General features: G+C 47.3%; 1 protein-coding gene across 1 annotated transcript; it reads right to left on the reverse strand.

Annotated features, from left to right (window-relative positions):
• Positions 1–719: 719 nt before the first annotated feature.
• Positions 720–16,146, reverse strand: LURAP1 (leucine rich adaptor protein 1). The gene is made up of 2 exons (XM_022575600.3): positions 15,761–16,146; positions 720–6,724 (listed from the first exon to the last, which is right to left on the reverse strand). Exons 1-2 carry the CDS (start codon positions 15,956–15,958, stop codon positions 6,203–6,205), a joined length of 720 nt encoding a protein of 239 aa, XP_022431308.2. The 5' UTR covers positions 15,959–16,146; the 3' UTR covers positions 720–6,202.
• Between the last annotated feature and the right edge of the window lie 1,737 nt (positions 16,147–17,883).

The raw sequence follows: 17,883 nt of genomic DNA on the forward strand, positions 1-17,883 counted from the left end.
CCATGTACAAAAAAAAAAAAAAAAAAGAATAGTAAGGCAGTATTATGACCAAATTCATGCCAATAAATTCAACAACTTAATTGAAACAAATTCTTTGAAAAACACAACTTACCAAAACTAACTCGAAATTAAAAGTTGGAATAGCTCTATATGTATCACAGAAATTGAATTTGTTATCAAAAACCTCCCCCACAAGGAAAACTCCAAGCCCGTATTATTTCACCAATGAATTCTATCAAATACTGAACAATGCTACCAATCTTACACAGATGCTTTCAGAAGACAAAGAAGGAGGAAACAATTCTAACTTCTTTTAAGAGGCCAGCATAATCCTGATACTAAATTTTAAAAAAATTTATCAGAAAATTGAATAGTTATATTTTATTATATTGAGGAATTACTAATTTTAGGTGCCATAATGGTAATAAAATTCCTTATCTTTTAGAGGTACAAACTAAAACATTACAAATGAACTGGAATCATATCTAGTTTTGCTTCAAAATAATCTTGGTTAGGGGGAGAGTAGCTGAGGGAATAAATAAACCAAGATTGGCCAGAGTTGATAATTACTGAGGCTGGGTGATGGATGCATGGAAATTCATTATACTATGTTCTCTACTATTGTTTACACTCAAGATTTTTTATAATATAAAACAAAAATAACTACAAATGATTAAAAGACATTAAATAAATAAAAGCTATAAGTTCACAACAATAATTTATTTATTTATTTTCCGTACGCGGTCCTCTCACTGTTGTGGCCTCTCCCGTTGTGGAGCACAGGCTCCGGACGCGCAGGCTCAGCGGCCATGGCTCACGGGCCCAGCCGCTCCGCGGCATGTGGGATCTTCCCGGACCGGGGCACGAACCCGCGTTCCCGGCATCGGCAGGCGGACTCTCAACCACTGCGCCACCAGGGAAGCCCCACAACAATAATTTAAAGAGAAAGTGAAACAAAACAAAATCATTAAACACCAAGTTGCTAGGACATCAACTTACTACTTTGAAAGGGATAAATAAGGGAAGAGATTTAAGCATTTATCTTGCCATTCTGGTCTGAACTTTATTTCAGGGTAACCAGATGGTCCTGGAGGATGTGAAAATGTTTTTCTGTACAAAATTAGAACTAATAAAAGAAAAAATAATAGCATTAGGAAATCATCATTTTGTAATTGCTAGTGAAATAACCAATTAATAAAATGGTCATTAATGGATGGTAAAGCAATTTGGTGAAAAGTTGACAGGGAACTTTATGATGCAGGATCAGGCTATCACCACCTGAAAATGGAAGAAGCCTGGGATCTGAAATGGGCAGTGAAGGAGAGCCATACAACCAAGAATACCTGTGCTCCTGTGTAAGTGAAAAATAAATCTTTATTGTGTTAAATTACTGTAATATGGGGCAATTCATTATAAAGGCTGGCTTACTATTTATATATATTAAAACACATAAGCACATAATTATTTATATTTTCAAAGATACATATATATCCAAACACATACTGAACACATTAATGTGTATGCCTGGGTCAGGGAGAGGAATGACAATAGGGATCAGGGATTAAAAAAAGATCAAACAAAAAGAGACTTAGTATCAACAGATGAGGAGAGTTCACCCCACTCTGAGGAGAATGGTTTAACTATTAAGGAATAAAAAGATAATAATTTAAAAGAGAGACAACTAATCTACCCTTTCTAGAGAGAGCCCAGGCTAGTTAGCTGGTAATTATCTTCTGCCTTGAGGGGGAGCACAGAATGGTCGCGGAGAGGAGGCAGTGTTGAAGATAGAGCCTGTTAGAACCCTCCACCATGTTCACCAGGGACGTCTCAGTCCTGAAAAGTTCCCTAAACTGAGAATTTCTCCCAAGTCTGACCTTCACTCTCAGCTCTCCTTGGTAGTGAAGATGAAGGAGGCACTTGCCATTCTCCAGACATGGGGCCTGGGCCTGGCTAGCTCCCCTTGGCACCACCTCTCACTCCAGGCCGAAGGAGGCTAGACAAAGCATAGAGGCTCCTTCTGGGTGTGGATGCATCCTCCTGCCCACCCTCCATCTCTGCTTGTGGAAGGCTGAATAGTGGTCCTTCCTCCAAAGATGTTCAAGTCCTAATCCCCAGAATCTGAGAATATTTTACCTTATATGGCCAAAAGGACTTGGAAGATATGGTTAAATTAGGGATCTTGAGATGGGGAGATGATCCTGGATTATCCCAGTGGGCCCAATGTAAGCACAAGGATATCTGATCACAAAGTAATCCTCCTAAGAGGAGACAGAATTAGAGAAAGATGTAAGAATGGAAGCAGAGGTCAGAGAGGAGAAATACTATGCTGCTAGCTTTGAAGATGGAGGAAGGGGCCATGAGCCAAGGAATGCAAATGGCCTCCAGAAGCTAGAAAAGGCAAATAAATGGATTGCCCCCTAGAGTCTCCAGAAGAGACTCCAGAAGAGGCCTGCCAACACCTTAACTTTTAACTTAACCCAATGAAATTGATTTCGGACTTGTGACCTCCAGAACTGTAAGATAACACATTTGTGTTGTTTTAAGCCGTTAAGTTTGTCACAGCAGCAATAGGAAACATGTACACTGGCCCTGCTGCTGGGCAGCATAACCTGTTCTCCTAGAAGCGTAAGGTCTGTGAGAGAGGGGAGTGGGGAATCAGAGAAGACTTCCTGGAAGCCCCTGCAGTCAGACTGACGTAGGTTCCTACCATAGTTCACTTATGATCTGTTAATAATGCATTGTTTACAGTGTTGCTAAGAATTAAATGGAATAATACTTTAAATTACCTATTAGTACCTAATTAACCACTTTTTAAATTATAAGTCACATCTCTTCATGGGTTTACATTCATTCCTCCATTCATTCAACAGGTATCACTGAACATCCAGTATGTGCCTGGCACCATGCACAGAGTGAGCCTGCATCCAATGCAAGAACCAAGCATTTCTCACCTAAGCTGCCACTGAGCTTCCAGTCAGTCCGGTGCGCAAGTTCACCACCCCATCCTAAATGCAGGCTCTTACACTTGCCCATTCACATGGTCTCATCTCCTTGGTGGACTCATCCCAGCCAGCACCACCCCTTATACTCCCAGGCACTGTTTCTGCAGCTGCCAAGAGCTCTGTCATCTCTGCCTTTACCCCGAGCCCTGACAAGTCCCCAGCTCACTTGGAGGATAGTATGCTCCCTCTGATCATATCTTCAAGCCTCCATTTTCATCCCATTCTCTTTTGTCTCTCTGCATCTTTCTCCCTTTTCACCCTTTACTTCTTTGAGCTCCTAAACAGGTCCTCCTCATAACCCGGAAAGGTCTAAACTAACAGGAGAGCTAAGCCTTAAACAGTCAGTCCAGAGGCAGGTAGGAGGGACCAAGAATGTGTGCTTGCCAGGGTTCCTGGGCCTCTCTAGTAGTGAAATGGAGTCTAAGGTATTGAGACGGGATGTCCAGGCTACCTGGAGTTCCCAGGCAGCCCCACTCACCCACCTCTGCAACCCCTCAATACCCTCAGATGCCAGTCCAACTGAGCTGTAATCCCCTGACTTTGGAGCTCCCCATCTCCACAGGACCCAACTGGATTTCTTTATCTCTCATCTCCCACCCCTATCCCCTGCTTCTCACGTCCAGGTCTGGAATGTTGAATTCTGCCCCCATGATGTCTGGGCCTACTCACCCTACCTTCCCAGAAAAATAGTTGGTCCAAGATTGATCTTCCTTATATCTGTGGTCCATATTAATGCCCCCTTTACCCAATCCTGGTCCAAGGGTCTCTTTCCTCAGAGCCTGTGGCTCTTTCTCTAAATACCGAGCTGCTTCTCTAGGGTGGGGTAAGAACCTATTAAAACAGGGAGAAAATTGCTTTCAGATCCTTTGGGCTTGGGTGGTGACAGGGTGGGGTGGGGAAACAGTCTGGCCAAGTGATGGAATTGTGGGTGGACAGGCAGGCAGCCGGGCGATCTGGGTTCTTTAACCTGAGCATTGTCACAGATTTACCATGGGTGACACTGGTAAAGTCTCTGCCTTCTGTAGGCCTGTCTCTCTAACCTGTCTGTGCAATGAGAGGGCTGGTCTTCTTTAAGGCTATATTTGAGCCTGAAGGTTTCACCCAGCTATTCCAGCAATGGTGCATAATGGTCACAAGAGGGCGGACAACCTCTTCAGCTCAGAAGTTTATAGATTAAATGAATAAGCAAGCTTTGAAAAGGAATACAATAGTTCCAAGTGGAAAGGTAGTTACCCATAAGTCACCACAAAATGGCAACACAGTCAGGGTATTGGGAAAGGGTATTTGAATTCCCAGCCTGAGGGGAGGTCAGGAGCCCCAAGACCTAGAGGGGTAAGGAGAGGGCTGGTGGGCAGCAAAGAAGAGACTTACAGATATTCTTTAGAGATTTCAATCACTTTGAGAGGAGAGGAGGAAATGTATTGCCCCAAAAGGATTGGGGTGGGGGGTTGCAGAACCAGACTTGAGGAGTTTAGGGGAACTGGAGATAATCAACTTGGCTTCTGTCCCTTCCTCAGCATAGAATGAACAGTAGAGAAATTGCAGGAGTTATTCCAGGATTTGAGGAAGACTCCTCCAACTCACGAGGGCACAGCAAATAGGCAAGACTCACCTGACATCCTTTTTTCTCCTTTTTGCCTTCCAATAATCTAGTTTCAGGACCCAGGAAAGACAGGGACCAACATAGGGGCAGTTACCTGGGGTTCAAAGGGTTAACCTCCAATAATTCATATTCTGACATCAGCCACAACCTTTGTCCCCACCCTCTCTCTGGGCCTGTCCCCTCCCTGAGCCCCAGGTTGGCAGGTTCCCTTTGGTGTAATTCACTAGGGCCCTGGGACCCAGGCCCAGAGCCAGTGCCCTGCTCCCTCAGCAGGTCCAGGGAGTCTAAAGCTTGCTCTAAGGGAGGAAGGAAAGCAGCTTTTCCCTCCTATTCTCCCCCCTCCCAGGATGTGGGCCCTAGGACCAAAGAGCCTCTGTCTTTCTCTGCCACACCCCCCATTGTAACCTAGACAAGGGGATTCCTTGTGTCCTGGCCTCAGGCTGGCATCCTAGTAACCAAATGGTGGAAGGTCTGGGGCAGGATGGGGGCAGGGGAATCACAAGATTTGAGAAGATACCTCCCCCTTTTGGAGATTCTGGTACACCCCAAGCTTCTCCTCCCTCTGGCTCCCATCAGCGTTGGAGAGAGAAGGCAGAGGGACTCATCTGCATATAAAAGGTCTGAGGCCCAAAGTGGAAACCGAGAAGGTGTGGAGACACAAAGGCTGAACCTCCTGGCGGACAGATTTGGAGCCAGAATACAAGAATGGGTGCAACCCAGGGACAGAGTAAGACAGGGGACTGTGGCAGGGCAGGCCAAGCAGACTTTTGAGAGCTGTAGGTGGAGGCTCCTGCCAGTTTCCTCCCTAAAAGCACAGATATAGGAATGCTGGCAGCAGACAGGCGTGTGGTCAGAGAGGAAGTGAGAATCCCTAGGATAAAATGAGAACTCCCTGTTTAAATACTGAGAACCTCTCTGAGAAGAAGTACAAACATCTGACTGAGAAACCTTCCTGCGAGGAGGGTGGCATGTTCCCATTCACAAGAAGTAATGGTAGGGAGAATAAATGATATGGTCTCACTTAGCAGCAGGGGCTCAGACACCCCTATACTGACCTATCATCACTAAAAGACTGGTACAGAAAGGCTAATCCATCCTGGCAGGAAATGACATCACTCACCAGACAGGAAGGGGTGGCTCTACCAACCCCAAAGGCTTCTGGGAGGGCCAATCCATGGAGGGTTGGCCTTGAATGTCCATGTCCCTCCACAATCCTTCATCTTGGCCAAGAGGGGAGCCAAGGCTCCTAGGTGTTGGGTGAGGTACTTATACCCCCATCTCTTCATCAGTGATCTCACAGGGATGCTAAACCATCAAATCCCAGTTGGGAGGAAAGGGGAAGAGATACCATCACACCTGGAGCCACAGGTCAAGCCTCTAGAGTCAATGTATCCATGAAAATAGCTCTAGGGACCCAATAATTGAAGGATAAAGGCAGAGCCTCCCCAGGGACCAGAGAGATGGTGAGGCCAGGTTTCCATGGTAACTGATTTCAATGCAGCCTCTTCCTAATCCCAGATTGAGGGAGAATACATTTGAGGGAGACCAGGGCCTAGCGATGAAAGAGCCATAGGAGTACAAAAGGTTGGAAGAGTTGTTACAGGAAGGTCACATCATCCTGGCACTGGCCCCAGTACCAGTGGGTCTCAAAGCCCAGCTTGGTACTCTCATCCTCTGGTGGCTCAGGAGGTCCACCTTGGAGCCCCTCCCCTGGGGGCTTCCACACAGCCCTCAAGCTTCCTAGCCTGGTGGCTGTCAGGTCCACCTCAGTCCTGGCCCTCTCCCCCCCGGGTATAGCCTTTGCCCAGTCCATCTCGGGACGGGGAGCCCCGGGGGGGCCCTGTTCATCCAGCTCGCTGGGGGCCACTGTGTCCAGGAAGCTGCCAATGGAGACACTGTCCAGTCGGTCAGTGGAGCTGGTGTCTGGCAGGCTGTTCCAGCTGCCTCGCCTTGAACGGCCTGGGCTCCCGCCTGTCAGGCTATATTGGCTGCTGGTGAGGCTGCTGCAGTGGCTGGTCAATGTACCCCGCTCCTCCAACAGCCAGCGCACTGCCTCAATGCCCTCGTTCAAGGTCACCAGCTGCTGTAGGATCTTCACATCGATGGCTCGCAGGTAAGCCTAGGGGAGTGGGAGAAGGAATCAGTTCCAGGTTCTGGGCCACGGGTTTCCGCAATGTTTCTAGAGGCCTCTACCTTGTGATCCAAACAACTATGCTTCACTTTCAAGAAGCATGGAAATAGAATGGTTTGGAGTGTAGGCTTTAGAAGCAGAGAGACTGCTGTTTAAAATCTCAGCCCTACAACTGATTAGCTGTATGACTGTGGGCAACTTTCTTACCTTCTTTGAGCCTGGGTTTCCTTGTTTGTGAAATAGGGTTAGGTCACTCACCTCACAGGGTGGCTGGGAGAATTTTGTGATGTTGTTTTTTAGGCACTGAGCACTGTGCCTGGTACAGAGTAAAATCTCAGTAAGTGTTAAGTATTAAAATCCAATCCTACTGAGATTTGAACTTCACAGATAGGGTTATAACGATTGAACCAGTCCAGATTCACCAGTAAGACTTAGAAGCAGTCATCCGAAGAGTAGCCTGGGGCTTCCCTGGTGGCGCAGTGGTTGACAGTCCGCTGCCGATGCAGGGGACACGGGTTCGTGCCCCGGTCCGGGAAGATCCCACATGCCGCGGAGCGGCTAGGCCCGTGAGCCATGGCTGCTGAGCCTGCGCGTCCAGAGCCTGCCTGTGCTCCGCAGCGGGAGAGGCCACACAGTGAGAGGCCCGCGTACCACAAAAAAAAAAAAAAAAAATCCCCTGTTCAAAGAGTAGCCTGATAGGCAGCCAAGTGTTAATTGGGAAGTAGACTGGGCCAAAATGAGGCAGGAGCTGGGGGGGTAAAGAAGGCACTAACCTGGTCCTCCTTCAGGATGTTGGTAGCAGCTGCTGTGGAAGGGAAGGGTTGGCTAGAGCTTCAAAGGGTCAGAATCTCACTGGCTGGGAATTCGGGGCTTCCCTTTACTATACACCAGTCTCCTTGTCTGCACTGGGAGTAAATTTGACTTACTGGGTAATCTCTAGGGTCCCTTCTAGCTCAGATGCACTGAGTTATCTTCCCCAAGCACAAGTGTGAACTTGTCGCTCCCTTGCTCAAGAACCTTTTCAGGCTGTGCACTGCTCTTAGAGAATAAAATCTAAGCACTTTAGCAGCAGGTCTTCAAAAGCCTGTCATAATACAGCTCTTGCCCATCCCTCTAACTTCACCTCTAGGATATTTCTGTGGGAACCCCAGGTCCTGCCACACACAACTTTTAAAATTTCATTTTATTTAGCTTTACTTTTTTTTTTGGCCACACTGTGCAGCATGTGGGATCCCAGCTCCCCGACCAGAGACCAAACCTGCAGCCTCTGTAGTGGAAGCATAGAGTGTCAACCACTGGACTGCCAGGGAAGTCCTAGGTTTACCTTTTTTTAAAAAAAATATTTATTTATTTGGTTGCACCAGGTCTTAGTTGCAGCAGGCAGGCTCCTTAGTTGTGGCTCGCTGGCTCTTTAGTTGCGGCTTGCCAGCTCCTTAGCTGCAGCATGCAGGCTCCTTAGTTGTGGCATGCAAACTCTTACTTGCGCCATGCATGTGGGATCTAGCTCCCTGACCAGGGATCGAACCTGGGCCCCCTGCATTAGGAGTGCAGAGTCCTATCTATTGTGCCACCAGGGAATTCCCTACCTTTACTTTTAATAAAAGTTATAGATGCACATAAAGAAGCAAACAGTTCTCAAAGATTTATTATGAAAAGTAACAGTTCCCCCATCCTAGTCCTAAATCCCACTTTCCAAAGACAGCTACTATCGCTTTTTTAGCTGTTTATTTTGGTACTTACCTTCTAGTTCCCAAATAAATACTTATTGATTTTTTTTTTTTTTTTGGTACGCGGGCCTCTCACTGTTGTGGCCTCTCCCATTGCGGAGCACAGGCTCCGGATGCACAGGCTCAGTGGCCATGGCTCACGGGCCCAGCCACTCCGCGGCATCCTCCCGGACCGGGGCACGAACCCGTGTCCCCTGCATCGGCAGGCAGACTCCCAACCACTGCGCCACCAGGGAAGCCCTCTCTGAATTTTTTTTAATAACTTCCTGTTTTTGTTCATGGCTGCAATATTATCTCATCTCTTTAAGGATATAATTAATGATTGTTTAAGTTCTTATCTCCCTGAATTATCTCCATTTTATTCAAGTCGCTTTTTTCTGTTCGTATAGGTCTACATAGTTAAAGGGCTTCATCAGATGTCTTACAATCTTTAGCTGCTGCTTATACTTCAGAGTGGTCTCTAAAAAGCTGATTGGAAACTCTCTGTGCCTGAGGCTTGCCAGCTCTGAACCTCACTAAGGGTTATTTTGCTAGGATGTTTGATTGGGTAAGGCCTGTAGGTAGTACCTTGCGTGTGTGTGTGTGTGTGTGTGTGTGTGTGTGTGTGTGTGTGTTTTTTCTTGGGTTCATCACATTCACTATATTATATGCATCTAGAGAGTATAATGTAAGCAAAGCTGCCAATGTTCTGGGAGCCAAGTAAGGGAAAGGCTGGGAGGGGTAGTACATAGCATTTAGTATATTTTAATTTAACCCCTCTTGCTCTCAAACTTTGCTTGGTGGCTCCCAACCTGGAGACCTTTGGTTCTATTATTTTTTAAATATATATTACTTGATAAATGTTTGTTGAATTATTCAGGAAATAACTGCTTTAGTCACACCTACAGTGATAAGCCAGAAATCAGACCAACTTTGTACACTGAGAAAAATATAGGCACTGGAATTAAACAGACCTGGATTCAAGTTCCAGTTTTGCCATTAATGAGTCATATGAAATTGGAATTTTTTTCCCTTTAAACCATCATTTCTTCATTGTAAAAAGAGGATACTATCTAATTTAAAGGTTTATTTTCAGAAATAGAAGGAGCATTAACAGGCATAGCATACTGCCTGACAAGTATTCACTAATCAATAAATGGTAGCTATTTGGCTTTACATATTACTATGGTTAACTTATCTACTATGGCATAAGCACAGAAAATTTTGTACCTGAAATTATTTGTGTTTTTGAAAGAACATCACAACATTTGGAAGAATATTTGTTGACTTCAATTAAACAAATGATTATTGGGTACCTGGATTTTCTAATAATTACAAAGATAATGGAGAAACTCTCCCTGCTTAACAGAAGCTTACAGTTTCAGTAAGGAGATGTGGACATAAATAACTGAAGTACCACAGACTGCACAGACTATTAATGGCACAGGATAAAAGAGATCATCTTCAATTATTTCGTGCTGGGGACAAATTTATTAACAGTGAAACCATGTAGTCCATGACCAAACTAAATGTATTAAACAAAATTTTTCATACTAAAAATGCTTCTCCTGCTTTGTTTTCTGCCCCCTTCCTTTCCTCTTTCCTCCTTCCTTCCCTCCTTCCCTCCCTCCCTCTCTTCCTTCCTGCCTTCCAGTCTTCTTCCCTTCCCCTTCCTCCCTTCCTTCTGTTCTATTCTTTCCAAAACTTACATTTCCAGTTTTCTGCGATGATAAAGGAGTTCTGGGCACTTGGTTGCCCAGTTGGGGAGGGATTCTTAGAGTATGATTCTTTTTTTTTTTAGTATTTTATTTATTTAGTTTTTGGCTGCGTCAGGTGTTAGATGTGACACGCCAGGATCTTTGATTGCGGCGCGGGCTCTTCGTTGCAGTGTGTGGGTTTCTCTCTAGCTGTGGCATGCAGGCTCCATAGCACATAGGCTCTCTAGTTGTGGTGCACGGGCTTAGTTGCCCCGCGGCATGTGGGATCTTAGTTCCCCGATCAGGGATTGAACCGGCGTCCTCTGCATTGCAAGATGGATTCTTTTTTTCTTTTTTTAAGATGTTGGGGGTAGTTTATTAATTAATTAATTTATTTTTGCTGTGTTGGGCTTTCTGTGCAAGGGCTTTCTCTAGTTTTGGCAAGCGGGGGCCACTCTTCATCGCGGTGCGCGGGCCTCTCACTATCGCAGCCTCTCTTGTTGCAGAGCACAGGCTCCAGACGCGCAGGCTCAGTAGTTGTGGCTCACGGGCCTAGTTGCTCCGCGGCATGTGGGATCCTCCCAGACCAGGGCTCGAACCCGTGTCCCCTGCATTAGCAGGCAGATTCTCAACCACTGCACCACCAGGGAAGCCCCGAGATGGATTCTTAACCACTGGAACACCAGGGAAGTCCCAAGTATGATGCTTTTTTTTAAAAAAAATAAATTTTATTTATTTATTTTTGGCTGCGTTGGGTCTTCGTTGCTGCATGCAGGTTTTCTCTAGTTGCGGCTAGTCAGGGCTACTCTTCGTTGCAGTGTGCAGGCTTCTCATTGCGGTGGCTCCTCTTGTTGCAGAGCATGGTCTCTAGGCATGTAGGCTTCAGCAGTTGTGGCTCACGGGCTCTAGAGTGCAGGTTCTGTAGCTGTGGCGCACAGCCTTAGCTGCTCTGCGGCATGTCAGATCTTCCCGGATCAGAGATCAAACCCGTGTCCCCTGCATTGACAGGTGGATTCTTAACCACTCTGCCACCAGGGAAGTCCCTTTTTTTTTTTTTTTAATATTTTCTTTTTTTTTAAGATTTTTTATTTGTTTATTTAATTTATTTTTGGCTGCATCGGGTCTTCAGTTAGAGCATGAGGGCTCTTCGTTGCGGCGTGCAAGCTTCTCTCTAGTTGTGGCACATGGGTTTTCTCTCTCTAGTTGTGGTGCGTGGGCTCCAGAGTGCGTGGGCTCTGTAGTTTGCAGCATGTGGGCTCTCTCGTTGAGGTGCGGGAGCTCAGTAGTCGTGGTGCGCGGGCTTAGTTGCCCCACGGCATGTGGGATCTTAGTTCCCTGAGCAGGGATTGAACCTACGTCCCCTGCATTGTAAGGCAGATTCTTTACCACTGGACCACCAGGGAAGTCCCCTGAGTATGATTCTTCTTTTTTTTTTCCCAATTTTATATCACTAATATAAATGAAAACCAGTATTTTTTTTTAATGTATTTATTTTTGGCTGCGTTAGGTCTTTGTTGCTGCACGTGGGCTTTCTCGGGTTGCAGTGAGTGGGGGCTACTCTTCGTTGTGGTGTGTGGGCTTCTCATTGCGGTGGCTTCTCTTGTTGCGGAGCACAGGTTCTAGGCGCATGGGCTCAGTAGCTGTGGCTCATGGGCCCTAGAGCACAGGCTCAGTAGTTGTGGCACACAGGCTTAGTTGCTCTGCAGCACGTGGGACCTTCCTGGACCAGGGCTCGAACCCATGTCCCCTGCATTGGCAGGCGGATTCCCAACCACTGCACCACCAGGGAAGCCCCCGAGTATGATTCTTAAACAGACATTCATCAACCCTTTTGTGTTCAGCTCTATTTGCACCCTCAGATCTAGAAATATCTGAGACCAACTCCTGAGACCTTTGAGGTGCAAAATGGGTTGCTTTTCAACTCTCCTCATTGCTGGCTTGGAATTCAGCTTTTTTCAAGTCTACTAAGTTAGTTACTACTCTTCCTTCTGCTTTCAGCTTCCAAAATTTTGTTCCTGTCATATTCTCTCCTGTTCTTGTCATAATGGCTTCACAGCTTTAAAAATAATCTTTCTACTGGCTTTTAGTGGAGTTTCAGGGGGGAATGGAGGTAAATGCATGTGTTTAATGTGCCATCTTGAACTGGAATTCCCACTGACTTTATTCAAGGCACAACTCAAATGCCACCTCCTCTAGGAAGTCTTCCCTACACTTCCTTAAGGTGGAATTAAGCCATTCAGTCATGGAACAATATTTATTGAGTGTTTCTTATAGGCATGGCATTGTGTAGATAAAGCAAGAAAAGACCATTTCTTGCCCTCAGAGAGTTCACAGTCTAGTGGGTTAAGATAAGACAATGACACAAGCACTTAAAATTCAGTGCAGAAAATGCCAGGGGATGCAAATGCTGCACAGAGAGCTGTGGGTACCTAGAGGACCATAACCAGAGTAGTAAGGAAATGCTTCCTAGAATAAAGGACATGAGCTGAGACTTGAAGGTCATGTGGGACTTAGCCAGACAAAGCCATGGAGAGTCATTCCAACCAGAAGAAACAGCTTGTCTTCTCCAGTTCAGTTGTGCCTTTCCAGAGCGCAAATCTGACCATGTCACTCTATAATGAAGACTCTTCCAAGAAGTCCTCCCTGAGTTCCAACAGCACCTGTGCCAGAGTGGCTAGTCTGTCTCTCTCTTCCTTAACCCAGACTATGAGCTCCCTGGAGCAGCAGGTCCTGCCCAGTTCGTTTATGGTGCTTAGCCTAGGATTGGGTAGGTCAGATTCAGTTCTATGATTCTCTTGTCTTTACTATCCTTGGTCCCTCTGCTGGTCCCAGGGTTCAGGGGGCTGGGTTTTATCATGTTGGCGGCAAATGAATCTGAGGACCAGATTCTATAGTCCTGTGACAGTGGGATTCCCTGACTGTGACAGCATCACTGCCCAGAATAGAAGAAAGCAAGGCTTTCTTGCCAGAAAAAGAAACAGTCATTTCACACCATCTCTTTGGAAACAGAAGGGGGATAAACAGCTCAGGAGAGATGCAGCCTCAGAGGCCACTCCAACCCAATTCTCTTCCCAGGGGGATTCAGTTTCCCCATTCTTCCCCTTAACATGTACACACCAAACCCTCTGACCAGCCCTAAGATCACAAGTATGGCTCACTCATGGCTCAATCTAAATGAAGCCCTGGGATAAAAGCCTACAGATCTCAGTCCTAGCTCCCTGGTTTTAGAATGAGATTCCCAGACTATTGTTACCCCTCTCTCCCCTCGCCCTCTCCCCCAGGAGGTAGAAAAACTGAGGCCAAGAGAGTCAGGGCTCTGCTCAAGATCACAAAATTATTCAGGAGCAGGGCCAGGACTTGAACCCATGCCTTCTCTCTCCTTGCCTAAAGCTTTTTCTCAAACTGCTCTGTGGGGGTGGGTTGTCATAGCAACAGTTCTCTGGGTGGGAGGATTAAGTAGGGGAAGTTGCCATTGTTTCCCCTTCCCACAAATCCCGGAGTCTGTCTGGTTCAGTCAACTTTTGGGGAGGGAGTAGTAGGGGAGGGAGAGGCCTAGAGGCAGTGATGACCTTGGCCTCAAGGGCAGGCCTGCCCCCTCCCTGCAGGAAAGCTGAGTGAGGGACAGTTGAAGGACAGTACTTAGAGGGCTTGGACTAGTTCTGCCACAAGCGGCTCCAGGGGAAACCCCCTGCCCCACCCTTGTCCCCCTGGGTGCCACCCAGTGTGTAGGGCAGAGTGCATAAAGAAACCTAAGATACCTCTGCTGAGGAGGGAGAAAGGAATGGAGTAGGAATCCATGGGGCACATAGGGAGCCTCTCCCTGTGCTGGACCCCAGAAGGCTCCCTCCCTTGAGTTCTTCGTGGGCAGCCTCGGGCCCCAAGCCAGGCTAGGTCAGGAATGCAGAGAGACCCAATCAAAATTAAAATGTACCCCTTAAAGTTTATGAACAGGTAATCTGCACCAAAGAGAGAAAAGAGAGCCAGAGCGACTAGGCACGGCTCCTCCCAGTATGAGCTCAGGCAAGCCCCTTAACACCTGCAAGCATGTTTGCTCTGTGAAATGGGAAAATAATGACTGCTTTTCTCACTCCAGTGACATGAAAGGCATTTAATGCATCTGGCACAAAGCAGGTCTCAACGGTGAAGATGTAAAGTGTAGGCAAATCACCTGGGTTCAAAGCCTGGCTCTGCTTTTTACTTTCTGTATGACTGGGCAGTTACTTAACCTCTCTGTGCCTTAGTTTCTTCATCTATAAAATATCACATACCTAATAAGTCTCTGTGAGGACTAAGAGAATATCTTGTAAAATGTTCAGCATGATACCTGGCACATACACTTGGTGAAAGTTAGTTTCCAAAGCAAGACATTCTAAGTTAGCTCTTTCTGGGCCCTGAGCTAAAGTTTGTACAGTGAGGCAAAGCCAGACCCCTCCCTTAGGTGGGCACAGTTACAGCCCTACTCTGGAGAATTTGGCAATAGCTTCCAATCTTCAAGGCCAAGTGCACATATGGCATTCAAATCCTTCCCCCAGGGAGCCTTTCCTGATTGCTTTGCCCACAAATCTCTCCTCCCAGCCTCTCAGGCTGTCAGGTAGCGCCCATGACCTCCCTCCCAAAGGCACCCCCTCCACACACACACACACACACACACACACACACACACACACCCCTCAGCCTGTAGAGCTGGGCACAGTGGGGCTCCAGGAAGACCTGTTAGCTGACACACTCACTGTGGGCTCCTGGTTCTGTGCCAGAAAGTGGCTGGCAATTCCTCAGTTCCCTAGAATTGGCCGCAAAGTGGTGGCAGGTGTAAATCACCCCCTTCAACAGAACCAGGGCCCTAGGGAGCCTGGGAGGCCCCAACTGCCCTTTTGGCTCTGAATCTAGACCAGCAGCAACAGGGAAGGGGTTGGGTGCCTGTTTTCTCCTCTTCTCCCCGAGGAAGTGCAGATGAGATGCAAATATCCAGTGTACTTGGGGGTTGGTAGGAAGGAGACTGAGTCTGCAGTGATGGGACCAACACGGCAGGTGCTGCTACTCTGTGTCTGCTAAGGTTCTAGGAACTTTCAAATATCTTAAGTGGGTGTGGGGGAACGTTGGGGAAAGAGGATGTTTTTAGTGGCTCTAGCCCAGGCAGTTTTCACCCAAATCTCTTCTGTGCTGAGTGTTGTGGTGGATACTGGAGCCTCTGAGGAACAAACCCTGGGCCCAGTTTGCAAGAGGAGAAAAAACTGGTTGCCCTATAATGGTGGCTGGGGGCAGAGGTGGCCCCAAAGTGAGGGGAGAGAGGGAAGATTTGTGCTGTGCTAGGTTCTCAGTGCTTCCCAATCCTCACCTCTCCCCTCCCAATTATTTGGCAAAAAAAAAAAAAAAAAAAAAACTGAAAAAACCCTGAGCCTCCCACCCCAAGTGCTCAGGGCCCATCAATACTCCACTCACCCTTCCTGGGGAATGCACTTAATGGACCCCAGGGCTTAAAGATTGATCTGATAGGAATCCTGAGGACTTAGGTGGTGAATTTTAACTCCCTCCTCTCCAGCCCAACTCTGGGGACGCGAGTCCATCCCTTCCGGCCCCATGCTGGAGACTCCGTGCCCCTGGCCCGTGTAGCCCACACTCACCAGCTCCATCCTCAGCGCCATGATCTTGTCCCCCAGGCTGTGGCCAGTGCTAGGCGCCCCCGGGAGCAGCAGGGCGCCAGAGGTTCCCGGCTCCCACTCGCCTCGCAGCCCGCGGAGCAGCCCTTCAGGGGTCTTCCTGCCCACCTTGCCCTCCACGTCTCGCAGGTCAGGCGTCTGGGACTCCGCAGTCCCCTCCATGCGGGCCTAAGCCTGAACAGGGTTGGGCGACCGGACGCCGGGATCCCGCTCCCAGGGGTCCTCCTTTCACAGCAGCTAGTGCAGAGCGGAACCGGTGGGTCCCCGCCCGCGCTGTGTGGGGGCGGGAGGAGGGCGCCGTAACACTCAGAAAAGCCGCGCAGAGGGTGTGTGTGTGTGTGTGTGTGTGTGTGTACATTCGAGTGCTGCGCACACACCTCTGGCTCCGGAATGGGTGAGGCTGGGCGATGCTGGATGTGCACCTGAAAGAGCTCAGCGCCTTCTCCTGACACTGGCTCCGGAATGGGTGCTGGGCGATGCTGGATATGCACCTGAAAGAGCTCAGCGCCTTCTCCTGACTCTGGCACTTAGTCCAGCCAGGCACTCAGCAGGTGCCCAATGAATGTTTGCTGAGTGACGTTAAGCATCCTCAGTTAGGGAAGTGGGATTTTAAGGAACATTGGTAACAGAACTACAGAGGGTTTTGGAAGGCTTCCTGGAGTAGAGGAGCTGGATCTAAAACAGTGCTTGGAATTTAGCTAGCCACTGATAAACACACACATCCAGTGTAGCCACTAAATTTAGACTAAAGGAGCAGCCGGTATTGAAGCCGAAGAGGGCTACATCATGCTTGATCTTGTAAACTGATGCTTCTTAAACTTGACTGTGCATACATGAATTATCTGGGAATCGTTAAAATGCAGATTACAATTCGGTAACTCTGGGGTGGGGCCTGAGATTCTGCATTTCTAACAAGCTCCCATGCTGCTGGTCCAGGGACCACACTTTGAGTAACAAGGTTATAAAAGATGGTTCTAAGGTGCTGGGATTTTATTCTATGGGCAATGATGATCCCTAAAAAGCATTTTATGTTTTGGCTTGATTTTGGTTTCTTTTTCTTTTTTTTTTGCGGTACGCGGGCCTCTCACTGTTGTGGCCTCTCCCGTTGCGGAGCACAGGCTCTGGACGCGCAGGCTCAGCGGCCATGGCTCACGGGCCCAGCCGCTCCGCAGCATGTGGGATCTTCACGGACCGGGTCACGAACCTGTGTCCCCTGCATCGGCAGGCGGACTCCCAACCACTGCGCCACCAGGGAAGCCCCTTGATTTTGGTTTTTAATCCAAGTAATTCCAGCCCATGGTTACAGAAGGATTTATAATGAAAAGATAGTTACCGCAACCTATTCTTTCCCACCTCTAGTCCCACTCCCCAAAGGCAACCACTTTCAGCTATTTTTTCCTGGTGTTTATACTCATAACTCCACAATAGACTTATACCACTATGTATTAATTTTAAACATTGTCTACTGACTTCCTATTATGATAAATAAGATCTACCTCACACTCTGTACTTCCTTCTTCCATTGGCCCTATACATTTCTATCATTATTTTTTAGCTTGTTACCTTTGTAATTTTAAGTAACATACTTTTCCTTAGTATGCCTTGAACCATGGAAGGGTTTTAAATCAGAGATTTACAAAACAGATTTGCCTTTTTGAAAAAATACTCTGGATTTTGCAAGGAGAAAGAATTAAAGGGGTAAAAATCTGGAGTCATGGAGACCAGCTAGAAGACAAGAAACTAAAATGGCCTGGACAGCGGCTGGTGGTAAGGTTGGAAAAGAATTAGACCTGAATGGAGGAGGACTCTTTAGGAGGTAAGATTGACAAGACTTGGTGACCAGTAACATTCATTTGTTTATACTGGCATTTGATAAATATTTGTCCAGAAAACGAATGATTTCAAAAAATATTATGGAGAATCTCCTATGTTCTAGCCGTTGTATGTGGTACAAAGAATACAATGGTGAGCAAACAGACCTGGACTGGTTGCTGGAGAGAGACAAGGAATCGAGGGTGACTCCCAGCTGTTTGATCTGATGCCATTCATGAAGGAAGGGAAGACAAGAAGAGGACTGGGAGTGAGAA

This window comes from Delphinapterus leucas, chromosome 1 (assembly GCF_059928025.1).
Source record: "Delphinapterus leucas isolate spDelLeu-1000000601 "Yukka" chromosome 1, BTC_Dleu_Yukka2, whole genome shotgun sequence".
NCBI classification, from domain to species: Eukaryota; Metazoa; Chordata; class Mammalia; order Artiodactyla; family Monodontidae; genus Delphinapterus; species Delphinapterus leucas.